This window comes from Macaca mulatta, chromosome X, assembly GCF_049350105.2.
Source record: "Macaca mulatta isolate MMU2019108-1 chromosome X, T2T-MMU8v2.0, whole genome shotgun sequence".
NCBI lineage: Eukaryota > Metazoa > Chordata > Mammalia > Primates > Cercopithecidae > Macaca > Macaca mulatta.
The window spans coordinates 48,879,357-48,905,473 of record NC_133426.1 but is presented as its reverse complement, the minus strand read 5'-3'; the positions used below and the strand labels follow the sequence as shown (position 1 = coordinate 48,905,473).

Here is a 26,117-nt window from a genome sequence, read left to right as displayed (position 1 = left end):
CTATTGGTGGTGTGTGTGTGTGGGAGAGTTGGGGGTCAGATTTTGACCAGGATGGCCTGACTTTGGGAACCGTTTTGTGGGAAGCTCTTTGAGGCCACAGAGCCCGTGCTGCCTCAGCTCCGTTTTTTGGTAGCTCTGGAGAAAAGTGGAGAGTGACAGAGGAGAGGTCATTCTGTCAGGGAAGAAAGCCCCTGATCAGAGGCGGCTGCCTGTCAAGCTACACATTTCCCAGGCTCCCTTGCAGCTATGGCAACCACATGCACAGTCCTGATCAATGAGAGGGCAGCAGAGGTGGGGCATCCAGAGGGCTCTTAAAACAGGGCAGCCCCTGGCCTGGGAGCGGTGGCTCACACCTGTAATCCCAGCACTTTGGGAGGCCGAGGTGGGTGGATCATGAGGTCAGGAGTTCGAGACCAGCCTGCCCAACATGGCGAAACCCCATCTCTACTAAAAATACAAAAATTAGCCAGGTGTGGTGGCGGGCGCCTGTAATCCCAGCTACTCAGGAGGCTGAGGAAGGAGAATCACTTGAACCTGGGAGGCAGAGGCTGCAGTGAGCCAAGATCGTGCCACTGTACTCCAGCCTGGGCGACAAGAGCAAGACTCCATCTCAAAAAACAAAACAAAACAAAACAAAAACGGGGCAGCCCCGGCCCTTCCCCATCCTTCCTCTTCTTGACTCAGTAAGGCTGTGGTGGTCAGCTCGGGATCATAAGGTGGCCATGAAGACAAGTCCTGGAAACCTCAGGTCCTACTCCCTTGAGCTGCCAAAGCAATTCTCACCACGTGGGAGAAATTCAACTCTCAGACTGTCCTCCAATTTCCCACCTCCGGTCAATGGCAGGCACCCCTTCTGCCAAGAAGCTACCATGACCACCACATTCAAGTTAAACGTGGACCTCCCGCCATCCCGTCAGGCCAATGAGACAAATGGGGAAACAGGCCTGGTGAGGATACTTCCTGCTAGTTTTCTTGCCTTCTCAGCCTAGGGTGTGGGTGTGGCTGGGACTGGCTGTGAGGCCCCTATTTCTAAGGCAAGCACCCATTTTCTCATGGATTCTACCATTTCATCTCCCATGGAGCCAGTCAAAATGGCTGCTCTATTTTCAGTTAGTTTTTTGGGGGCAATGGATGGGTAGGGGATTGACCTGACAGAGACCCACTCCCTCTTTCCTTCATTACTCATTGGCTCTGCTGGCCAGGGATGTGGGGTTCTCCACCTGCTCAAAGTCAAAAGGCTTTCTCCAGGTTTTTTAACAGCTTGTACTTTATTATATATGCAACCTTGCCATACCTGCCAGTTAACTCCCCTCCCGCCAATGTTATCCTCGTGATATCAGCTCCCTCTTGGGGCCACTGAGCTGCCCCCCTTTCCTTCTGGGTTGGAGTAGTGGTACCCCTCAAGCAGGCAATGGGCAGGGGGAGATCCACAATTAATCGTCGCAGTTCTCTTAAAAGTATTAACACTTAAATAAGCACTCTTGGGGAGTTGCAAAGGATATTCAGGATGGGATGCAGTGGGAGGCTACCCCTCATCCAAGGTACAGGCTGGAATGAGCTACAGCTGGTCTATCGTGGGCCTCAGAAGGTGAAGAGGGACCGTATTCTGGGGCTTAGTGTGGGTGGGGCATATCCTCCCCAAACTTGTTCTGGTGGGCGATGTTCTTCACATCTAGGAGAGCCTGAGGAGGAGGCAAGAATAGGGCAGGTGAGAGAGAGTGAGGACCCCTCTACCTCGGCTGCAGGGCTGCCCCCACTCCAGCCCTCAACCACTCTGTCTTCTGGACTATCCCACAGCCCCCGCCCCATGCAAAATAATCACATGAGGCAGCCATGCAGAGGGGCCTGTGGTCTCCCTTTACCCAATCACAGAAGGGGTGTGTGTGTGTGGGGGGTGAGTGTGCACGTGTTGAAGGGTCTACCCAGGGCCCACCTGGTGGTGGACATAGGCCTGACAGTAGTAACACCAGGTTGACAGGTCGATGTAGCTGAGGACCAGCGGGTGTCCAGAATTTTCATGGTGTTGGAGCATGTGGCCATTGATGTAACGACCACAGTAGACCTGAGGTTGGGGGTGTGAGTGTCAGGTGGGGGTCAGCACCCCCCTGTAGTTCCAACCTCCGCCCCATCCCCTTCCTCTGCTCCATACCTGATAGCAAGAGAGACACACCCAATTCTCTTGGATTGTTCCACAGTCCCCACAAGGTTGGGTCACGTCTAGGCCTGCTGCAGGTATGGGGCATACTGCCACCAAATGGGGACACCAGGGCAGTGGTGTCACAGCATAAAATATGGCCTGGAGTGGGTGGATGAAACTGAGTAAGCTGAAGACCCCATCTCCCCATTATATGTTTATTTATCACATGCTCCTACCTGGAGACACAAAGTGGCAAGAGAAGGAAGCCACAGTCCCAGCCTGAGCTCACCTGATCAGTGAGGCCCCTAGATCCCTGCATCAGCATCGAATCAGCCATGTCCTGACCTCCAGCTGCCTCTCCTAGTAGGTTCTCCTCTCCTGGGGCCTGAGATTCTGAGGCCCCCTGGACACGCAGAAGTAAGAGATGTATCAGAGAAGCCTGATTCTTGCCCCTTCTTGCCCCTACCTGGGTGTGGTGGGCCTTACCTGAGATTTGCTGCCTAGCTCCAAGGTCCTGAGATTCTCAATCAGTGTACTGGGAGATATCTGGGGTGTAGTTCCCTGCACAGGTGAGGTTGGGGGGGTCTGGTGGTCTGTGCTCGAGGCTAGAGGAGTTTGGATCAGCTCGGTGCCCCCTGGAGCCTCCTCTGACGTAGTCTGGTCCAGTGTGGCTCCCTCCATGGCTGCCTCCGAGGTGGTCTGGGCCAGTGTAGCTCCTCCTACAGCCTCCTCTGAGGTAGTCTGGCCCAGCGTGGCTCCCCCAACAGCATCCTCTGAGGTGGTCTGGTCCAGAGTGGCTCCTCCCACAGTCTTCTCTGAGGTGGTCTGGTCCGGAGTGGCTCCCCCGACAGCCTCCTCTGAGGTGGTCTGGCCCAGCATGGCTCCCCCAACGGCTGCCTCAGAGATGGTCTGGGCCAGTGTGGCTCCCCCTGTGGCTGCCTCTGAGGACTGGTCCTGAGTGAGGGCCACCACAGCTGTCTCTGACTTAGTCTGGCCTGGAGTGGACTCTTCCCCAGATGATGCCGAGGTGATCTTTCCCATGCCTGCTTCCAGAACCTTCTTTTCTCGTGTGGTCATCCGCTCAGCTAACCTAGGTTTGGCTGGTTGGGGTGCCTTCTTGGTGACCAACTTAGAACTGGAGGGTCCCTCTCTGTCTTCTACCTCTGGAACCAGGGAGGGAGATCCTTGAGTGTGGGTACTGTCCTCCTTCCTGCCTCTAATCCCTGCCCCCCAGCCCCCTCCTTCCCTGAGTTCCCTCCATCGCCCCCAAATCCACTCACTCATGACCCGTAAGCTGCGCCAGTATCTGCGATGGACTTGGATGGTCTCAGTGATTGAGGCCAGGGCCCCTGATAGAGGGGGCCGTGGCAGGGTCAGCAGGGGTGGCGGGTCTCCAAGGAGGGAGCGAGTGCAGGCAGCCATGGACTCTGAGATGGATGTCAGGTTATAGCCACCCTTTGTTAAGGAAAAGGGGAGGGAAAAGTATGGTGGGGGTTCATTGGGGAATTTGGAGGGCAACATGTCCTGCCTCCCCAATCCTCCCTACTGAGCCCTGCAAGTCTGGAGAGGGAGGGAGAGTACTGGGAACAAGTGAACAGAACCCACACCTGTAAGATGGGCAGCACCCATTGTGTAAGGTGGTTGTTGTGGGGAGTAAATTGTGATGTAAAGTGCAAGATAACGATACTGATAAAAGCATTAGTAACAGCTGACATTTATTGTTTGCTGTGTGCCAGACCTGATTTTAAGTACTTCATGCATATTAACTCAATCCTCACAACCACAGGTGCTCAGTCTATACAGGAACTTGCCTTCATGCCATACAGAAATCCGTCTTCACACTGTCCAGGAACCCCTGGCCTCACATCATACAGTAACCACTGACCTGACCTGCACAAGACGACTGCTGTGAATCCATACAAAAGACCCTGCCCTGACCTAGTACAGGAACAACTGGACTCCCTCTCCACATGGACTCCTGTATTGACTTTTTTTTACATTCCACAGGAATCCCAGTTGCTATTCTTTTTACAGATAAAGAAACTGAGGATCAGAGTGGTTAGATGACTTGTCCGAGGTCATAACAGCTGAAGAGGCAGCACTGGGGTTTGAACTTGGGCTCTCTGATGGAGTCATCTGTGTTCTTAACTCCCACCGTGTCCTGTCACAAGCAGTACTGGGCACACAGTAAGTGGGACTTTTTGCAAGCCAATTAATTTCTCTGTGACTTATTTTCCTCATCTGTAAAGTGGTGAAAATAACAGCACAGGCCAGGCATGGTGGTTCACCCCTATAATCCCAGCACTTTGGGAGGCCGAGGCGGGCAGATTACCTGAGGTTAGGAGTTTGAGACCAGCCTGGCCAACATGGTGAAACCCCATCTCTACTAAAAATACAAAAATTAGCCAGGCATGGTGGCATGTGCCTGTAGTCCCAGCTAGTCGGGAGGCTGAGGCATGAGAATTGCTTGAGCCCAGGAGATGGAGGCTGCAGTGAGCTGAGATTGTGCCATTGCACTCCAGCCTGGGTGACAGAGCAAGACTTTGTCTCAAAAGGAAAAAAAAAGAGGCAGGTACGGTCGCTCATGCCTGTAATCCCAACACTTTGGGAGGCTGACACGGGTAGATCACAAGGTCAGGGGTTCAAGACCAGCCTGGCCAACATGGTGAAACCCCATCTCTACTAAAAATACAAAAAAATTAGCTGGGTGTGGTGACAGGCACCTGTAATCCCAGCTACTTGGGAGGCTGAGGCAGAGAACTGCTTGAACCCAGTGAGCCGAGATTGCGCTACTGCACTCTAGCCTGGGCAACAGAGCAAGACAACGTCTCAAAAAAAACAAAAAACAAAAATGAAAAGAAAAGAAAAGAAAAGAGAATAAGAGCACAGAAAGTTGCTGAGCCGATTAATATCTGAACAATGCATAACAGTAACCAGGGGCCAGGCGCGGTGCCTCACGCCTGTAATTCCAGCACTCTGGGAGGCTGAGGTGGGTGGATTTCTTGAGGCCAGGAGCTCAAGACCAGCCTGGCAGACATGGTGAAACCCCATCTCTACTAAAACTACAAAAATTAGCCGAGCGTGGTGGCTGGTGCCTGTAATCCCAGTGATTCAGGAGGCTGAGGTAGGAGGATCACTTGAACCCAGGAGGTGGAGGCTGCAGTGAGCTGAGATTGTGCCATTGCAGTCCAGCCTGGGTGACAGAGTGAGACTCTGCCTCAAAAAAAAAAAAAAAAAAAAAAAAGAAAAACAAAAGAACAAAAAACCAGATCCAACAGATTCAGCATTTACCATATGCCAGATATTCCTCCATGATTAGCCTGCCTCATAAAAATGAGGAAACTGAGGCACAGGGCATAGGGATACTGGGCCATTTACAAAGGTCAGTGAATTTCCTTTGTCCCAGGAACTTGTTAGAGGCAGTTTAGGTAGAGTAAAAAGTACAAACCCTGGAGCCAGGCTGCATGGGTTCAAGTCCTGGTTCTGCCATCAGTAAATGTGCCATCTCAGGCTAGTCATCACACCTCTTTGTGCCTCAGTTTCCCTGATCTTGAGAGAGGAAAATGAGGTAAGCTGACCCTACCTCATAAGGCTGCCTTGCCAAGTAACTGAATGAATAAGACACATGAAGTGCTCAGAAGAGTGCTCTGTACATAGTGAGCACTCAATTAAGGCTGTTAATGTTGCTGTTATTCTTATTACTACCCAGTATGTGCCAACAATCCCAGGCAGGGACACTCAAAGGAGATTTCAGGAAACTGTCCTGAGTGATGGTGCCAACATTTCCAAACTACCCTCCCACTGTGGGAAGAGGGACCAAGAGAGAATTACCTCTAGAATAAGGATAATGCGGCCACTGGCAAGGCCCATCAGCAGGTGGGTGAGGTGGGCATAACCCTCAGGTGACACCTGGCAGCCCCCCAGCGGGTCCCCCCGTGCAGCATCAAAGCCAGCTGAGACCAGCACCAGTTCTGGGTTAAACTGAGGCAGGGAGAGAAGAGATGTATAAGCATGAGGGTGGGGGCTTTTGGTAGATAGTAAGTGATGGCGACCCAGAGACATGGAGAAAAGGACAAATGAAGACATGGAGATGCCAGTCAGAGAGATGGAGACACAGGATCTGCAGACTGGGAGATGCAGAAGCAGAGACTGAAAATGAAGAGGGGAAGAAAAGAAATACAGACTCAGAAGAAACAGATGCAGACTTAGAGACCTGGAGACAGTAGAAAGGGACAGATGGGGACATGAGACATAGTCATGAGACATGAGACAGACTCAGATGTCAAGAGAGTGACATGAAAAACAGAGAGACAGAGACATGTCCTTACACACACACACCCCAGGGTCAAATGTGGGACACACATACACAACATATAGGGTTTTATATACATAGTGTCAAAGAGAGGTGTTTGCACACTTCCATAACAGAAGATGGCAATGCAAGTGCCACACACAGAGAAGATAGTCACACAAAGCCACAAGTACTGCCACACACAGTCCCATATAGACCAGTACTACATATCTGCACTAGTCATGTACACACACACACACACACACACACACACACACATAGTTTCTCAAAGAGGACAATAACCCACAGCCACCCTGCAGAGTCACATACACATGCCATTACCACACAGCCACAATGGTGACATGCACTCTGGTGTGTCCACAAGAGCTGGTTACTTGCACATACAGTTGTACACATACAGAAGGCTGTCCTGGCCACCCGCGCACGTGCAGATCCAAAGATGCACATCAGCGCCCAGGGTGACAGAGTGGTGCTTACACCCCCGCCCTCCCTCCCAGAGTCAGCCATACGCAAGCCACTAGCCCCCCAGCTCACACAGAGGGAAGGCAGCTACCTCCCAGTCAGAGACACACACATAAATAGCCAGGGCAGACAGCCAGACAGTGACTGCTGTAACACACAGCCTTTCACATCCAGAGGGTCCCACACAGGCTGTCACAGAGATGGTTGCATTTAGTGACATACAATATCACACCCATCACACAGAGAAAAGGTGAGAAATACCTGCCTGCACAGAGTCGCACACACACATACTCAAGCACTTGTGATGGCACACACACAACACAGATCCAGCCAGGACACGGGCCACTGCTGCATAGTCAGAAGGCCCTCACACACACAGCCAAGATAGTCACCCACATAGTGTCACACAGAGAAGGCAGTCATATAGTCACCTGTGCACAGGCAAATACACAAAGTGATCACAGTCACCAATTGCCCCGGTAGCCTCATTAATCACCCATGGGCTGTCTCATATCATCAGCCACCTGGCAGTCAGACGCACACATGCTGAGGAGGCAGGTCCAGGCTGCCACCTGCACAGGCATGTCACATACATCCTGCGATCTATCCTGAGCTGTACCTCGTAGGCAATGGGAAGCACCAGGCGATGCCAGGCAGCTAGGTAGTCAGCGTCACCCATGCGGGGCCCGTTCCATGCCACGTTGACGGTGAAGCCTGTGCCAGCAGCCCGGCCGATCTGGCTGCTGGCACCCTCATCCCCCATGGGGAAGAAGGTGCCATGATCATAGCGGTGCAGGGACACATATAGCACACTGCCGGGGAGGGGGTAGGAAGGGGGCCATGGCTGGTTAGGGGCTCCAGTACCCCTGAGGTGCTCACCCACCTCCCTGATCACACTGCGGCCCCTGATTGCAGCCCCTTACCTGGGGTCATCCTCAAACATGTGCTGAGTTCCATTACCATGGTGGACATCCCAATCCACAATCAGGATCCTGGGGAGAAGACAGCACCTCAGTAACCTAGGATACTCACCCCCTGGAAGAGGGCTGGGCCAGACCCCTGGGGTCTGTAGGGGCATTTAGTGCTGAGTGGCAGGACCCTAGTCCTATCAGTTAAGGAGAAAAGTCTGATCCTGGTTCCCGAGGGCTGCCCTGTAGGCCTGAGCAAGTGCTCGGGGCTGGGCCCTGGGCTCTTCTGGGTCATTGCTAGGGAACTGGACCCTGCACCTTGGGCAGCTAATGCTGGGGACTGGTTCTTGGGTCTTCTGGAGTATGCATCAGGAGCCTGGACCTGGGTTCTGTCGAGGCAGCTGCTATAGGCCAGAAATGCTGGGGTGGGACCCTGAATCCTGTTTTATAAGCACCCAGGTAATATGATCTGGGGGTCCTATCTAAATAGGCACTGAGAGGCTCCATCCTCAGTCCTTCTCTGGGTAAGGGCTGTACCCTTACTTCTTTCTGGGGAAGTCCTGGGGAGCTGGACCATGGGGCATGATGAGTAAGCAATGGGCTGGGGAGAGCATCCAGGTCCCCACAAGGATCAGGATTTGGGGGGTCCCCAGGGAGTCCTTACCGCAGGGCACGCCCACTGATAGCCTGGGCATGGCGAGCAGCCACAGCCACGGAGTTGAAAAAGCAAAAACCGCAAGCTGCATCCTGCTCTGCGTGGTGTCCTGGGGGACGCACCACAGCAGCACCATTCAGAACCTAGGAAGCAGCAGGGTGCTAAGATCGGACAGCCTGCCCTCCAGCTCACCCTCACCTTCCTTTCTTCCTTCTTCTTTTTTTTTTCTCGCTCTGTCGCCCAGGCTGGAGTGCAGTGGTGCTATCTAGGCTCACTGCAAGCTCCGCCTCCCATGTTTACGTCATTCTCCTGCCTCAGTCTCCTGAGTAGCTGGGACTACAGGCGCCCACCGCCACGCCCGGCTAATTTTTTGTGTGTTTTTTAGTAGAGACAGGGTTTCACCGTGTTACCCAGGATGGTCTCGATCTCCTGACCTCTTGATCCGCCCGCCTCGGCCTCCCAAAGTGCTGGGATTACAGGCATGAGCCACCGTGCCCAACCTTTTTTTTTTTTTTTTTTTTTTGACACAGAGTCTCACTCTGTTGCCCAGGCTAGAGTGCAGTGGCACAATCATGGCTCACTGCAGCCTTGACCTCCTGAGCTCACCTCAGCTTCTCAAAGCACTAGGATTACAGATGTGAGCCACCGCACTTGGCCACCCTTCCCTTTCTCCAGTTCCTTCCATTATTACTGCAGCCTCTAGGCCCGCCCCCTCCTGTGCCCCTCCCCATGGCCCCTTTCCTCAGGCCCTGCTTGACTCTCTCAGAGCCTCCAGAAACAGCAGGTGGCCCTCTTTTTCTATTCTCCCCAGGTCCTCCTCTCCCCAGCCCAGAGGACACACCTCTCCCGAGAGCACAGCCTCCACCAGGCGGCAGGCAGCGCCAGTGGCAAGCTGTGCACAGGCGAAGGTACTGGGGCAGATGTAGATGGAGTCAAAGTTGGAACTCTCACGGTGCAGCTCCCGGGTTTTCATTTTCTCTGTGGCCCGGAGATGACCCACATACTCAGCACTGGAGGTACAGAGAGGCGCACCGGCAGGACAGTGAGGAGGGTCCATCCCCTCCCTGGAACCCACCCGCAAGACAGGAACTTCAGCCCCTCTCAAGTCCTGCAGCAGCTCCCTGGGAGGGGAAACCCAAGCTCCAGCTCCTGAGACCTCATCCACAGTCCTGGGAAGCCACCCACCCCAGGCACCAGGGTCTGACCTGTGGCAGGTGAGCAGCTCAGCCTCTGTGGCGGGGCGCGGTGTCAGGGTGAGGCAGCGCCCAGCAAGGCCCAGCTCCTCCAGACGGCACATGATCCGCAAGATGCGCTGTGGTACCTCAGGGTGGTGGCTAGCAGTGGGGAAATGAGAGGTAGGGGCTTAGTGCCTGATGGGGAGGGACCCCCAACACCTACTCATCCAGCCCTCCAAATGCCTACCTGTCCCACAAGTTGCAGTGATTCATCATACTTTGGTCATAGACCAGCCCTGTGCGAGACTGTAGCACTGGCCACGTCAGGATTGGGAGCACAGGGGGCTCCCAGGGTCCTTCCTCCTCATTCTCCTCTACATTGTCCTCCTCCATGTTGTCCCCCTCCACAGTCTCAGCTACAAGGGGGAGGCCACGTTTGTCCTACCCTCTCACTCTGAATCCCCGTCATACTCTGGAACTCAGGTGACCCCAAATAGAAAATGGGGTGGGAGGCCTGAAACCAGGGCCCAGGGAGAGAGAGGGCCTGACCCTCTACCTCCAAGGCAGCCCAGTAAAGTCAGAGAAAGTCCGAAGACAGTCTGCCCCAGGGCTCATCCCACGTCCACCCCACACCAGGCCCATACCCCACTTCCTACTTGATCTCACAAGAACCTCCCAGAAGGGCTCAAGGGCTTCCAGAGCACAGGAGACTGAAGCCTGGGCACTGCAGGGCAGGGCAGGGAGAAAATATGAGGTCAAGGAATGTGGGCAGGCAGTGAGGCTCCCGCTTTCCCCTCCTCCACTGGGGCTCACCTCCGGCAGGGGGCACCAGGTGACTCCAGCATGGGGCAAGGGTCTCCCAGAAGGGTGTGGAGCGAAGCACTGACACCTTCAGCCAGGGCGCGGAGGTTGTAGCCACCCTGGGGCAAGGAGTTGTGAAGGGGGATCAGGAAAGGACCAGACATGACCAGGGAATAACAATAATGATGATAATAATAAGAGAGTGCATACCAAATGTCAAGCAACAAGGAACTTAGAAGGGGGCCTCATTGAATTCACTGGACAATGATATGAGGTGATTACCATTATTATGCTCGTTTTACAGAAGGAAAGCGGAGGCACAAAGAAGTGAAGTGACTTATGCAAGGTTGTCCAGCTAGTAAGTGAAATGCTGGGCCAGGAACTCCTTTTGGACTTGAAAGCTTCGTTCTTAAGCCCTCCAGGATCCACAGGCTGAGGGACGAAGGTGAGTCACTCACCTCCAGAGACAGTATCAGCTTGCCTCCTGCCAGACCCATGAGCAGGTGGGTTAGCTGGGCGAACCCTGCCGGAGTGGCGGCCATCTCACCCTGGGGGGACATGGAGGGTCAGTCTGGCTCCGTGCAGCCCATCTGCCGCCCCAGGGAGCCTGCCTTACCTTGGGGTCCCCTTGCAGGGCATCAAATCCAGCAGCCACCAGGACCAGCTGAGGCTGGAACTGAAGGAGGAACAGACTCCATGAGGCTACCTGCCCTCACGGCCTAACCTTCAAGGCCACTCCTCTCCCCCAACACACCCCAGACCCCCAGGACCTCGAGGGCGACTGGCAGCAGGACGTGCAAGAAAGCAGCAATGTAGTCAGCATCCCGCATCCCCACCTGCAGACACAGGAGTGTAGTGGGGGATGTTCAGCCACCTGTCCCGAGCTGCTGACAGAAGGGCAGGGCTGGGCCTCACTTTGGGGACAAAGGGTGGGTGGATGCTGACCTGGTTCCAAGGCACATTGATGGTATATCCTTGGCCTTGGCCGAAACCTGTGGTGGACCAGTTAGAGGCCTTCAGGTGGGGCCAGAACCTACCCTGCTCATAGCGGTGGATGGAGAAATAGAGGACACTGGGGGCAGAAGAAAAAGAGGTAAGAGAGTTGGAGAAGAGTCAATCCCCATAGACACTCCCAACCCAACAGTTGCCAGTTTCCTCTACCACTCATTTCCCCATTCAACCACTCGTTCATTCTCTCATTCATTAATTTCCCCATTAATTATTTAATCTATGAATCCATTCTTCCATTAATTTATCCTTACATTCAGTCACCAATTTAATTATCTTACCATTCATCCATTCTTATCTTTATTTATCCATTACCTCACTCACTCATTCATTTAGTCTCTCACTAGAACCTCTTCCTCAGCAAACATCACTGCCCCCTCAGTGCCCACCCAATTTCAGGCTCAGCTCTAGGGTCTATCCCAGATCATGGGGGCTCCTGACTCTGTGGGGTATTCTAGATCATGTCTGCCCACTACCTGCCCCTATGACAAAGGTAGTAGTAACAGCAGGTCAAACACTGTGACACTGGAGTCCCAAATGGAGCATGGGGCTCTTAGCTGCAGGGAGCTAGCTAAGGCTGAAAAAAGCCTCAAGCCAGGCTGGGGAGTTGGGTGATTCTCTAGCAGGAAGTAGAGAGACCTGGGGGGAAGGGGTGAGACTTGCTTCTGTGGGTGGAACTGGAGACGGGGTGCTGGCTGGGGCTGCCACAAGGCCAGTGAGAGGGCAATTCCTTCTCCCCAATGCCTTACAGGTCACCTCTACTACTTCTTCTATTTTATAGGCAAGAGAGTGAGCACTCAGAGGGATGAGATGGACCGACATGCAAAATAGATACTGAAAAGATGCGATGCACGTGTTTTAACAGAAAGCCCAGCAAGGGGCCATGGGAGGGCTTATTTCTGACTGGGGAAAGCAAAATGAATAATCTATCATCCATCCATCCTTCTATCTGGTCATTTACCCCCTGCCTTGTTCCAGAGAGGATCTAAGGCAGCTTTTTTAGGGAAATGCAAGAAATAGTGGTATGCACTGAATCTAGACAAACTTAAGAGTCACATTTTAATGTGTTGATAATGTAGTTGTGAAATTTAATGCAAGTGATATAAAAAGATTCTTAAAATTGAGGGAAAAGAGCTTGGAATCTGGGAATAAAAACATGCAAAAGCTCTGGTCTTGAGTGGGTGGAGGATGATTGTTTTATTTTTGACATTGATAGATAAATCTTGGTTCTAAACTTTTGGTAAGTTAATCATTAGAGGAAGAGAAACACAGTAGGACATAAAAATTATCATCAGGGGCCGGGTGCGGTAGCTCACACCTGTAATCCCAGCACTTTGGGAGGCCAAGGTGGGCGGATCAGTAGAGGCCAGGAGTTGGAGACCAGCATGGCCAACATGGTGAAACCCTATCTCTACTAAAAATACAAAAAATTTTCTGGGCGTGGTGGCATGTGCCTGTAATCCTAGCTACTTGGGAGATGGAGGCAGGAGAATTGCTTGAACCCAGGAGGTGGAGGTTGCAGTGAGCTGAGATTGGGCCACTGCACTCCAGCCTGGGAGACGGGCGACAGAGTGTGACTGTCTCAAAAAAAGAAAAAAAGAAAAGAAAAGAAAAGAAAAAGAAAAAAAAATCATCGGGGAAGACAGCAATAAAGAAAAGATCTGGCCGGGCGCGGTGGCTCAAGCCTGTAATCCCAGCACTTTGGGAGGCCGAGACGGGCGGATCACGACGTCAGGAGATCGAGACCATCCTGGCTAACCCGGTGAAACCCCGTCTCTACTAAAAAATACAAAAAAACTAGCCGGGCGAGGTGGCGGGCGCCTGTAGTCCCAGCTACTCCGGAGGCTGAGGCAGGAGAATGGCGTGAACCCGGGAGGCGGAGCTTGCAGTGAGCTGAGATCCGGCCACTGCACTCCAGCCTGGGCGACAGAGCGAGACTCCGTCTCAAAAAAAAAAAAAAAAAAAAAAAAAGAAAAGATCTGAAGAAAGCTGACTCTAAAAGAGAGCCATCAAAGTCAACAAACAACAGAACTAGCACTCAAGGAAGCTAAGTTTAAAAAGAAAACAGAAGGGAAATTCAAAATAAGTTCAACCACCTTCAAGTTAAATGGTGGACTGATAGCACGGGTTTACCTCACCCTCCTACCACCCCGGTCAAAATACAGTAAAGAAATTGTAAATAAACAGCAACCCAGAAAGAGAGAGTGGAAGAAAGGATGTCAGAGAATAAGAGACTTCAATGAATTTCTAGAAAGTAGACTTTGAGATTCCAGGAGCCCCAGGGTGCTCTGTCTCATGCTGAGCAGGATAAGGGGGCACCCAAGATAACCTGAGGTTTCTTTTCTGGAGAAATCCAGTACAGATCCAGGTCAATGCACACAAAATCCCTTCTGAAGAGCCCCACCGAATCACCAATGCACCAAAGTTATTTGTTTAACTACTTAGTTTTAGATCATGTGCTTTCCTTGTCTTCACAACAGCATTTTAAGGACTGTCCAGTTTGTCTCCCTGCTGCTGGAGTTCAGAGACTGAGAGATGGGGAGCTGGGAGATTCAAGGGTATGGACATGTTCTTTTTGTTTGTTTGTTTACACATGTTTGTTTATAAGGAAGAATGCACTGAATGTGCACACAATGTTTCACATCTGTGTGTGTAGTCAATAGTGTACCCACGAAAGAACACACAGCTATAGCCTCCTATGCATTTATTCAAACAAAAAGAATGATTAATGATATTAAAGAATTCTTTGAATGACAGACCCTTGGCAGATTGAGAAAATAATTCTTGTTAATTTTCAGGTATTGATACTAAGGTAATGCTTTTCTAAAAAAGTATACTTATGTTTTAGAGATGCATTCTGAAATATTTACAGGAGAAATTATATGGTAGGTATCTGGGATTAGCTTTGAAGGAAAACAGGAAGAGGGCAGTGGGTACAGTTATAGATGAAATGAGATCGGCCAATGAGTTGATAAATGTTGAAGCATTCAATTCCAGAAGCCAGAAATGAACAAAATAAAGAATGTAGTAGGAAAAAAATAATAAAGATAAAACCAGAAAAATTAATGAAGTATTAAAAACCCACCATAATAAAACAGTAGAGATGACCAACAAAGCCCAAAGCTAGACTGGGAAAGGTAAGTAGAACAGACACACCTTTGGCAAGGCTGAGGGAAAAGAGATGCTACCCCAAAGAAGAGGCCTCCTTTGTTCTGACATCTGGCAGGATCCCATCTAATGCCCGGGTACTTGCCCACACTCACTAACGTTGCAACCTGTCAGTGGACATTCCCTGTCCCCATTCTGGGGAAATGCCTTTCAGGAAAACAGATCTACAAACACCGCAGCAGCAGCGTAGTCCTCTGCTCCCTACAATGGGCCTTCATTCTTGGGTATAAATAGCCAAATAAGGATTGCTAGACATTTGAGGGAAACCATCAGCATAAAAGAGAAGGACCAAGAAAAAATAATTCAACCAGCCTCAGAATAAAGAGACATAATTCAGACAACAGAAGAAACTTAAGGCACTTCTTTTTTTTTTTTTATTTAAAGACAGGGTGTCCCTCTATCACCCAGGCTCGAGTGCAGTGGCACGATCTTGGCTCACTGCAACCTCCGCCTCCTGTGTTCAAGTGATTCTCCTGCCTCAGCCTCCCGAGTAGCTGGGATTACAGGTGCGCACCATCACGTCTGGATAATTTTTGTATTTTTAGTAGAGATGGGGTTTCACCATGTTGGCCAGGCTGGTCTTGAACTCCTGGCCTCAAGTGATCCACCCACCTCGGCCTCCCAAAGTGCTGAGATTACAGGCATGAGCCACCACGCCCGGCTGGCAATTCTAATTCATACTCTATAAAAACAAGATCAGGAATGAGAGGGCACAGAAACAGAGAGGAAGAAAGAGCTTTTGGAGTTTAACAGAATATCTAAATACATAATTCAACAGAAGGGCTTGAGGATAAAGTTGACAAAATCTCCCAGGTCACAGCAAAAGAAAAAAGAGACAGAAAACATGAGATAAAAAATAAGAAGCCTGGGCAATATGGTGAGACCCCATCTCTACAGAAGATTAAAAAATTAGCTGGGTATGCTGGTGTGCACCTGTAGTCCCAGCTACTCAGGAGGCTGAGGCATGAGGATTGCTTGAGCTCGGGAGGTCGAGACTGCAGTCAGTCACATTTGTGCCACTGTACTCCAGCCTGGGCAACAGAGCAAGACCTTGTCTCAAATAAATAAAAAAAAACTCAAAAAGAGATAGACATAGAGGATCAACCCAGGAAGTCTAACATCTGACTAACAGAAGTCCTAGAATGAGAACAGAGAAAACAAAGAAGAAATTATCAAAGATCTAATAGAGAATAATTTCCAAGAATTTAAGAAAAGCATGAATCTTCAGATGTAAAATGTCTACCTACTACTGAGCAGAGTGAAAAGGCCAGGGTAAAAGTTTAGAACATCAAGGCTAGGTACAGTGGCTCATGCCTGTAATCCCAGTGCTTTGGGAGGTTGCAGTGGGAGGACACTTGAGGTCAGGAGTTTGAGACCAGTCTGGGCAACACAGTGAGACCCTGTCTCTACAAATAATTTAAAAAATTAGCTGGGTGTGGTGGCACATGCCTGCAGTCCTAGCTACTTGGGAGGCTGAGGCAGGAGGATTGCTTGAGCCCAGGAGTTTGAGGTTACAGTGGGCTATGATCTCGCTACTATACTCCAGCCTGGGTGACAGAGTGATACCCTATCTAATAAAAAAAAAGAAAGAAAGAAAGAAAAAAGAACACCAAGATAACCTTGCAGAGCAGAAAGTAGATTACTTGTAAAGGAATGAAAAGCAGACACCTGTCAGGAACGCTGAATGCTGGAAAACAGTAAAGCAATGTCTAGAGAACAACCAACCTAAATTGGATTCTTTTTTTTTGTTTTGTTTTTTGGTTTTTTTTTTTGTTTTTTTTTGAGACGGAGTCTGGCTCTGTCACCCAGGCTGGAGTGCAGTGGCCGGATCTCAGCTCACTGCAAGCTCCGCCTCCCGGGTTTACGCCATTCTCCTGCCTCAGCCTCCGGAGTAGCTGGGACCACAGGCGCCCGCCACCTCGCCCGGCTAGTTTTTTGTATTTTTTAGTAGAGACGGGGTTTCACCGTGTTAGCCAGGATGGTCTCGATCTCCTGACCTTGTGATCCGCCCGTCTCAGCCTCCCAAAGTGCTGGGATTACAGGCTTGAGCCACCGCGCCCGGCTTAGATTCTTCAGATGTAAAATGTCTTGGATAAGTGGATTCTCTGTAGTCAGCTGGGTAGAAGGCTAGATAAAACAACTACTACAGGTTGAGCATCCCTAATCTAGAAATCTGAAATGCTGTAAAATCCTAAACATTTTTTTTTTTTTTTTTTTTTAGATAGGGTCTCGGTCTATCACCCAGGCTGGAGTGCAGTGGTGTGATCTCAGCTCACTGCAACCTCTGCCTCCTGGGTTCAAGTGATTCTCCTGCCTCAGCCTCCTGAGTAGCTGGAAATACAGGTGTGTGCCACCACGCCTGGCTAATTTTTCTGTGTTTTTGTAGAGACAGGGCTTCACCATGTTGGCCAAGCTGATCTTGAATTCCTGACCTCAGGTGATCCACCTGCCTTAGCCTCCCAAAGTACTGGGATTACAGGCATGAGCTACCGCGCCTGGCCCTAAAATCCTAAAGTTTTTGAAGGCCAACATGATGCTCAAAGAAAATGCTCACTGGGGTATTTCGGATTTTGGGTTTTCAGATTAGGGATGCTCAACCACTAAATATAATATAAATATTTCAAAATCTGAAAAAATCTGAAATTTGAAATACTTCTGGTTCCAAGCACTTCATATAAGGGATAATCAACCCGTACTTAGTAATGTCCCCTACTCACAAGGACTTGCTCAATCACTTTCTGCAGGAAGGGTAAACTGGTCCCCTCCTGGAGGGAAGTCAGACAGTGTATACCAGACTTTAAAGTATGCTGACTTTTTGGCCCAAGCAATCCACTGTTAGAAATTCATCCTACAGATAGACTCAGAGAAGTGCAGAACTACATATTTACTAGCCTATTCACAGTAGAAGTGCCTGTAATAGCAAAAACTGGGAAGCATCTTAAAAGTCCTGGTGTTAAATGACCAGAAGTACAGTCATAAAATTGAATACTACAAAGAACAAGATACTTTAAGGGGTACTAACATGGAGAAATGTCCCAGATATGCTGTTAAATGAATAAAGCAAGTTGTCGAAGAACATGGGGAGAATTATTCCATTAGGCAGTGTTATTAATAATTATAACAATAATAATAAAAATTCAGACATCTGTAGAAAAAAATCTGTAAGGATATAACCTAAACTGTCAACACTTATTTTTGAGGTAATGGAAATTAGAGGAGACTCACTACTTCAGACACTTCTGTATTATTTAATTTCTTTAAACAAATAGTTTGTTATTTATTTATATTTATTTTTTACTATCTACTGAAAGGATAAACAAATTTGAAGCATTATCCTAATCAGAAAAAATAAAGCACTAATTTGAGGTTCACTCCAACTCAAGGGTTAATCAGTGAATAAGATCTTCAAATATTTGTGGGTCAAATCCCATCTCTCCCAGTTCTTCTCTGTGTGACCTCTTAACCTATAAGCCTCAGTCCCCCTATCTGTAAAATGGGGAACCCAACAGTCCCTGCCTCAGAGTGAAATTAGGAGAGACGGCAGACACACAGAAAGTAGCACAGATCCTGATCCCAGGATAGGCCCCATGAATGTGAATGCTTTTTCTTCCCTCTGGACCCCTTCTGGCTGGGCCTGTAAGGGTGGGAGGTGGCTGGGAGTCTAGCACCTAGGTGGGAGTTGGGGTATACCTGGGGTCCTGGTCGAAGGTGAACTGTGTTCCTTGACCGTGGTGCACATCCCAATCTACGATAAGGACCCTAGGAGCAGGAGAGAGAGGGGACTCTGTGCAAGGGGATCAAGGTGAATCTGGGGGAAGAGCCCAGAGCAGGACACCCCACCCCATGCCACCCCCATCACATCTGCCCTCTGCTGCTGACCTCCGGATGCGGTGTTTCTGTTGAGCATAGCGGGCTGCCACAGCCACGTGGTTGAACATGCAATAGCCATCCATAAGACTGTGCTGGGCGTGATGTCCAGGAGGCCTGGGCAAGACAAGAAAGTAACAGCCTGGAGTGTTTGAGGGGTCCTCCTCTTCAGAGACATACTATCCCCTGCTCTCTAATCCTGGACCACCAATTCCTTTAATGCTGATGCCTAAAAATCTGCCGGGAACTGAGTAATGGAGCCCCTCAAACTCTCACCCCCTGCCAATCTACCCCTCTGTTTCCAAAGGAGATTTGAAAATGTTCATTAAAATGATAAAGGCCGGGCATGATGGCTCACGCCTGTAATCCCAGCACTTTGGTAGGCCGAGGCGGGTGGATCACGAGGTCAAGAGATCGAGACCATCCTGACCAACATGGTGAAACCCTGTCTCTACTAAAAATACAAACAACTAGCCAGATGTGGTGGCGGGCGCCTGTAGTCCCAGCTACTTTGGAGGTTGAGGCAGGAGAATCACTTGAACCCAGGAGGCGGAGGTTGCAGTGAGCCAAGATTGCGCCACTGCACTCCAGCCTGGTGACAGAGCAAGACTCCGTCTCCAAAAAATAAATAATACATAAAAATAAAAATAAAATGATCAATGCATACATTCTCAAACCCAGTCACTCTGTTGCAGGAACTTAGCCCACAACCTGTATTTTAAAAAGGGTGAAGTAACATTTTTATTTTATGTTAGTATAAAATAACATTTTATTTTTATAAAGGTACTAGTATATTTGCTGTAGCATTTTTTCTTTTTTTTTTTTGAGATGGAGTCTCGCTCTGTCGCCCAGGCTGGAGTGTAGTGGCCGGATCTCAGCTCACTGCAAGCTCCGCCTCCCAGGTTTATGCCATTCTCTTGCCTCAGCCTCCCGAGTAGCTGGGACTACAGGCGCCCGCCACCTCGCCCGGCTAGTTTTTTGTATTTTTTTAGTAGAGACGGGGTTTCAGTGTGTTAGCCAGGATGGTCTCAATCTCCTGACCTCGTGATCCAGCCATCTCGGCCTACCAAAGTGCTGGGATTACAGGCTTGAGTCACCGCGCCCGGCCTGCTGTAGCATTTTTTTTAAAACAGCAAATGACTGAGGAGAACCAAAATGCCCATTAGTCGGGAGCTGATTAACAAAGAGTACATTTACACAATGGTGTTCTACCGGGCTCCAAGATACATGCTGTCAGAGAAAGGTTTCCAAGATGTGTAAGTGAAAAGATGGTACGAAGGGAGTATGTCGTGTTACTACCATTTGTGGTTAAAAACAGGGGAGGGAGGAGAAACCTTTTGCATTTCATCAATTCTGGGATGCCAACGATGATAAGATGTACCATGATTTTACATGCCAAAAACAAAGCAGAAAATACTGCCAATGGAATTCTGAGATGTCACTGTTTGTAAGATGCATCTGGATTTCAAGATGTTACAGATATGAAAAAATGTACACCTTAGAATCAATGAAATATGGTATTTATTTCTTGAATAAGACTTTGTGGGAGGACACATGAGTCAGTGGTTCCAATGACTACCTCCCATGAGAGGAGGCAGGTGTCTGGATGACAAGGATGGGAGACAGATTTTTAATTATATTCTCTTTTGTACCTTTGGATTCTTGAATCACATGAATATATTACCCATATCAATACATTTTACACTTGAAGGAAAGACTTTAAAACAATGTAAAAAGTCAAATGCTGGAGAGTCCTACCTAATGATGGCCATGCCATTCCGGATCTCAGCCCCCAGGACCGCATCCACCAGCCTGAGGACAGAGCCTGAGGCCAGGCAGGCACAGGAGTATGAGTTCTGGAGAGACAGTGGGGAGCCAGAGAGGGAGTGAGGGAGAGAACAGCCCTATCCACTCAGCTGCTTGCCCCAGGGTGGGGTGGGCATAGGGATAGGGACCCCAAGATTGCCACCATTCCCTGCCCCCACAGTTCTCATCCATACCGGATGCAGATAAACTGAGTCGTAAGTGTCTGCTAGGACGCGGAGTTCTCCCTCATTCATGTACTGAGTTGTTTCCATCAGATCAATATATTCTAGGCTAGACACAGATGGGAGATGAGATTCAGGGCCCTGTCTCTTCCCCACCTGAGCCGTCCACACACCAAACCCCTGGTCAAATTAGGGCTCGGCTCCCCCAACTGTCAACCTGAAGGAATAGCCGGGATTTAAGATACATTCTGTTTCTTCCCTAGCCCGCCTCAGTTCCAGTAATATTCTCTGCTCCCCTGCTCTAGCCATACCAAATCCTACTTTCAGGCCTTTGGCCACTCTTGTCTAGCTGTCTGTTCTTCCCTTCCCTCAGTCACCCTCTTCATCTGACTCACTCTTTTTCTCCTCTTAAAGCTCAGCTCAGATACCCACTCTGCCAAGCTAGCTTTCCTCGAGCCACACAGCACCAGGCCTCTAAATCTGGGTTCCTGCAGCCCCTGGGGAAACTGTCCACACACCCACCATCACTCTGTCCACACATCCACACATCCAACCGATCACTCTGTCCACACATCCACCATCTGTTCAATCAGATCATGATAACAGTAATAGCTCATGATGGACTGATGATACATCAGGCCCTGTTCTAAGCACCTGACACACATCGAACTCTCCTGAGGAACTTAAGTTTACTGGTTCCCTTGTTACAGGCGATGACATAGATTCAGAGAGGCTCAGCGACTTGCCCAAGGCTGGCCACAGAAACCATGACATTCCTTCCCAAAGCGTTTAGCTTGCCCTGGTTTGTCCAGGGCAGGCTCCTCCCCATCCCTACAAGGCTCCCAAGCCTTCACCTGTGAACCAACATCAGCTCTTCCTTTTCAGCAAACCGGGCCTGGGGAGAGATGAGGAATAAAGGCGGGATAAAGGGTTAAGGCATGGGCTGAGCCCAGGTCAGGTCAGCTCCCTGCCCTTTACCCAGAGTGTTGGCTTGGGGGCCTTACCTGAAAGGACACACAGCGATCTAGGAGGCCCTCCTGGATCAGTTGCTCTTTGATGGCATGGAGCCGCTCAGGGCCTTCCGGGAAGCTGGGGAGATGGAGACACAGTCACAGATGCATGGGGACACTGGGGAGCTCCACATCTGCTCTCTCCACATCTCCCCATCCACCCTTCCACAGCTGCTTACCCCAAAACTGTGGTGTGAGGCCGGGCGTGGTGGCTCAAGCCTGTAATCCCAGCACTTTGGGAGGCCGAGACGGGCGGATCACGAGGTCAGGAGATCGAGACCATCCTGGCTAACACAGTGAAACCCCATCTCTACTAAAAAATACAAAAAACTAGCCGGGCGAGGTGGCGGGCGCCTGTAGTCCCAGCTACTCGGGAGGCTGAGGCAGGAGAATGGCGTAAACCCGGGAGGCGGAGCTTGCAGTGAGCTGAGATCCGGCCACTGCACTCCAGCCTGGGAGACAGAGTGAGACTCTGTCTCAAAAAAAAAAAAACAAACAAAACAAAACTGTGGTGTCAGTCCTGCCTTCCATCAGCTCTGGAGTGTGACCCTCTCCTCACCACTGCCACTGCTACTACTATACCCTCCTGCCTGGGCTGTGGTGGCATCTCCTCGGCCTCCCTGCTTCGACCCTCGCCACCTCAACAGTCCTTTCTGTGCATGACAGCCAGACACTGGTTAAAACCCTAATCAGTTCATGTCCCATTTTTTTTTTTTGAGGCTCCCATCCCATTCTGAGTAAAAGCCAAAGTATTTCCCATGCCCAGAAGGCCCAAAACTGTCTGTTCTCCATCACCTCTCTGACCCCATCTCCTACCCCTCTTTCTTTCCTTTGCTTCGCTTCACCTACACTGGTCTCTTCCCTGGTTCTCAGTCGAACCAAATACTCTTCAGCCAGCCCTAGAACTTTACTCTAGCTGCCCCCCCAGCCCTGCCTAGAATACTCTTCCTCCAACTGTCTCCATGACTTACTCCCTCACCTCTTCAGATCCCTGCTCGAATGTCAGTGAGGCCTGCCCTGACCAGCGTATTGAAAATTGAAGTCTCCTCCACTGTACTTTCTCCTACTATCCTCCCTTTACTGCTTCTCCATAACACTGCCCTTTTCTACCACAGTGCATCATTTACTTTTCGTTTATTTATTGTCTGTCTTCCCCCTTTTCCCTGAAGGCACGGGCTTTTGTTTGTTTTGTTTACTGCTGCATTCCTAGCTCCTCAATAGATGGTAAATAGGTATTCCATAAAAGAAGTCTTTTCCCATAGTAAGTTACTCTTAGGTTGGGATAAGGGATATAGATATTAATTGGTAAACACACAAGTATGACAATTAGCAAACAATGTCATGGGCTAGGAAAATAAGATCAGGTACTGGGGTAGGGTTTGGTCAGGCAAAACCTTCTCTGAGAAAGTCTCATTGGGATGTGAAAGGTAGCTGGAAGAGAAGGCCGAAAAGAATCTCTGGGAAAGGGGTTGGTCAGGGTACAGACCAGAGGTAAGAGGGTGCCTGGCATGTTGGAAGAACAAGGGGACTAGTGTGGGTGAGGAGGATTGGCTGATGAGGTCACAAAGTGATGTGGAGCCAGATCATGTGGAACCTTCGAGGCCACGATGAAGAATTTGGACTTTACCTTGAGGGCAACAGTTTGCCCTTAAAGCATTTTTTTTTTTTTTTTGAGACAGAGTTTTGCTCTTGTTGCCCAGGCTGGGGTACAATGGCACAATCTCGGCTCACTGCAACCTCCACCTCCCAGGTTCAAGTGATTCTCCTGCCTCAGCCTCCCAAGGAGCTAGGATTACAGGTGCGTGCCACCACGCCCGGCTAATTTTTGTATTTTTAGTAGAGACGGTGTTTCACTGCGTTGGTCAGACCGGTCTCGAACTCCTGACCTCAAGTGATCCACCTGCCTTGGTCCCCCAAAGTGCTGGCATTATAGGCGTGAGCCACTGTGCCCGGCCTCCTTAAAGTATTTTAACAAAGACATCATCTCATACATATTTTTTTAGGTTGCTGCATGAACAGACAATAGAGGTGAGGCTGGAAGCAGGGGACCACGGAGGAGGCTTCTGCAAGTCTAGGTGAGTGATGATGATGGTGGCAGTGGAGGTGGTGAGGAGAGGTCAGAACATATAGTCAAAAAGATTTGCTGATTCTTTTTGAAAAGTAAAGCAAATGGGAGGTTTCATCCTTCTGTTTCAGTACAAACGTCTCTTCCTCTATAAAGCCTTCTGGGAAGCCTGGATACTAGTTTAGGATCCTTTTATACACCCTTGAATCCCCTGGTCTTTAGTCTGTTTTCATTAAACACATCATACTGCTCTTGGCTGTTTAATGATCTGCCCTCCTACTCATCAATCCGCTCCTAGAGAAAGGACCCTGTCTATTGTTTGGTACATTTGTATCACCAACTCTTGGCACACAATAGGCAATAAATGTTTGTTAGCTACACAGAAGAACCCTTTCAAGTGTGAGCCCTACCTCTCCAAATCATCTGCTTCCAGTATCCAGGCTGGGGTAAGAAAGGATTTATTCTTGCTAATGGGCTCTAAATGTGTGTATTTTTGTGTTTTGGAGACAGCCTGGAGGACCCAGCCTCACCTGTCATCCCAGAGGCAATGGAATTCATTTAACTGCTCATCCAACACCAAGCCAGTGCCAGCCAGTGCTTCAGCCTCAAGGTTCAGATCCTGCAGAGGAAAAAAAAAAAGGACATACAGATCCATTTCAGGCCCTGAGTCAGAGGGAACTGTCCAGGGTTGGGAACCTTTGGGTTTTGATTGTCATAGGAGTCTAAACTGCAGCCAGGCCCTGCTCACCATCCCTTGCAGTCCCGCGATTAGGTCTTCTTCCATTGCTTGGCCGAGCTTCTTCATTTTGCCTTTCTTCTTTACCTCCGCTAGATTGGGGATGGAGCGGGGAACGGCTCCCTTTTTAATGTTTCGCTTCTGTGAATCAGAGAGAAGGGTCAGAGTCCAGGGAATGACCAACTTGCTCCCTCTCCCCCTCATGAGGGCGGGTCTAGGGCCTCACCGAAGTGACACTGGAGTCCTGAGGGGGAGATTGGGGGTTCTGCCTACTTCTTCGCTGCCTGGTTGTGGTAGAATCCTGGCCGGTTGAGGTCATAGTTGAGGAGGCTTGACCCCTGCCGCGGTTCTGGAGAGGTGGGAGCGTGGGTATGTGAGGGGGCTAGTGTGCCCTGAGGACCCCACCTCTCTGCCCTTTTCCAGGCTCCGCCCCCTCTATTAGATTCCATTCCTTACACGATCTGATTCTCCACAGCCTTCCAAACTCCGCCTCTCTCAGGCCTTCTCCCTCCACTCAGGTGGCCATTCTACCTGGCCCCGCCCGGTCCGCTAGACTCCACCCCTTTTACAGGATTCTCTTTCCCTAGTCTTGCCCTTTCACTGAGCAATGAGCCCCCTGGCTCACTCAGTCCGTTTTAGGGCCTGCCCTTTCCAACCAATCACCGCCCCTTCCACTCTCCCAAACCCCATTCCCAGACCCTCTAAGCCCGGCCCAGACCCCATTCCTTCACGAATCTGCCCTTTCGGCCTACCTCCCGGGATAATCACCCACCCTCTCACTCAGCCGGCCCCGGCCCCGGCCCCGGCCCCGGCTCCACCCTTAACGATTCACTTAACTCCACCCCTCATCGGGCCGGACCGGTACCTTCCACTCCGCCAGATCCCGCCCCTAGCGTTTCAACCAGCCCCGCTCCTCAGGGGACTGCCCCGTTCCTTCAACCAGCTCCACCCCCTGCCCAGACCCGACCGCTAACGTTTCGCTAACCCCCTTCAGCCAGTCCCTAGCCGCCTTCGGTCGGCCTCCGCCCCCTTCCCGCCTCCGCCGTCGACGCGCTGTACTCGCCGCTCCACTCACTGGACGCAGCCCCTTTCTCAAACTCCGCCCTTGGCTCGCTCCGCCAAGTTTCTGGCGACCCGTGGGGACGCGAGCGCCCTGGCCTTTCTTTTCCATTGGGCCTGGTCTCTCGACTGCCCGCCCAGATCCCGCCTCCAGAGGGGAGCGTGCCTCAAGGCCGCGCCCCTCGCGCGAGCCACACCTCTCGCGAGCTCACAGGCGGCGGGGGAGCGCGGCGGGGGAGCGCGCCAGCGTGCTACGCCAGCTGTGCTGAGCCACACCTCTCGCGAGCTCACGGGCGTCGGGGCGGTGCGTCGGCGTGCTACGCCAGCTGTGTTGCGCTTGCGTAAAACGCAGGCGCCGGCAGTTCCCAACGGGGCTGAGGCGCAAGTTTTCCCGTGCCTCGGCTACCGTCGCTGTCGTCCTGGATGCCATAGCCGCCGCCCCTCCGTCCCTGTCCAGTCACTTAAGAGCCCTTCGGGCCGGCGGTGTCGCGAAAGGAAGCAAGGAAGCGAGGGAATTAGGAAGGGGCGTCTTCTCTTTTCCCCGCGACTTCCCGCGCGACACGCCCTGATGACGTAGAGCGGGCGGGCTGGTTGTGGCTGGGTCGAGAGCGAGGTTGCCACTGGATTTTGGCTGGCGGCGGCCAAAATGGGCGTGGTGACGATGCTAAATGTTGTGAGGATTTTCCAAGTTAATATTCACTACGGTGGTACACAGGAAGCGCTCGCCGAATGTTAGCTATTAATATTCTGCCGCAATATTCTGGGT

At 50.6% G+C, this 26,117-nt stretch overlaps 1 protein-coding gene across 37 annotated transcripts; it reads right to left on the bottom strand.

Annotated features, from left to right (window-relative positions):
- Positions 1 to 1,237: 1,237 nt before the first annotated feature.
- HDAC6 (histone deacetylase 6) lies at positions 1,238 to 25,918 on the bottom strand. 37 transcript variants are annotated; one of them, NM_001194196.2, is given in 29 exon segments: positions 1,238 to 1,682; positions 1,934 to 2,062; positions 2,150 to 2,296; positions 2,427 to 2,540; positions 2,624 to 3,300; positions 3,418 to 3,592; positions 5,969 to 6,118; positions 7,531 to 7,723; positions 7,835 to 7,903; positions 8,484 to 8,617; positions 9,316 to 9,484; positions 9,680 to 9,808; positions 9,897 to 10,065; positions 10,306 to 10,373; positions 10,463 to 10,569; positions 10,909 to 10,998; positions 11,067 to 11,126; positions 11,221 to 11,286; positions 11,396 to 11,522; positions 18,317 to 18,385; positions 18,506 to 18,610; positions 20,252 to 20,349; positions 20,494 to 20,590; positions 21,336 to 21,376; positions 21,486 to 21,570; positions 24,087 to 24,175; positions 24,305 to 24,433; positions 24,519 to 24,641; positions 25,158 to 25,305. In NM_001194196.2, coding segments are annotated over 28 exon segments (3,648 nt in total). In that variant the 5' UTR covers positions 24,612 to 24,641; positions 25,158 to 25,305; the 3' UTR covers positions 1,238 to 1,613.
- Positions 25,919 to 26,117: the final 199 nt, after the last annotated feature.

Bases quoted from the DNA above. Each gene is read 5' to 3' on its own strand.
- HDAC6 (XM_015127322.3), bottom strand. From the start codon at position 25,463: ATGGAAAAGAAAGGCCAGGGCGCTCGCGTCCCCACGGGTCGCCAGAAA. The intron at 3,593-5,968 runs GTAATTCTCTCT...TCCTTAACAAAG, and splicing joins GCATTATCCTTATTCTAGAG to GGTGGCTATAACCTGACATC. The intron at 2,297-2,426 runs GTGAGCTCAGGC...CACCCACTCCAG, and splicing joins CTAGGGGCCTCACTGATCAG to GCCATATTTTATGCTGTGAC.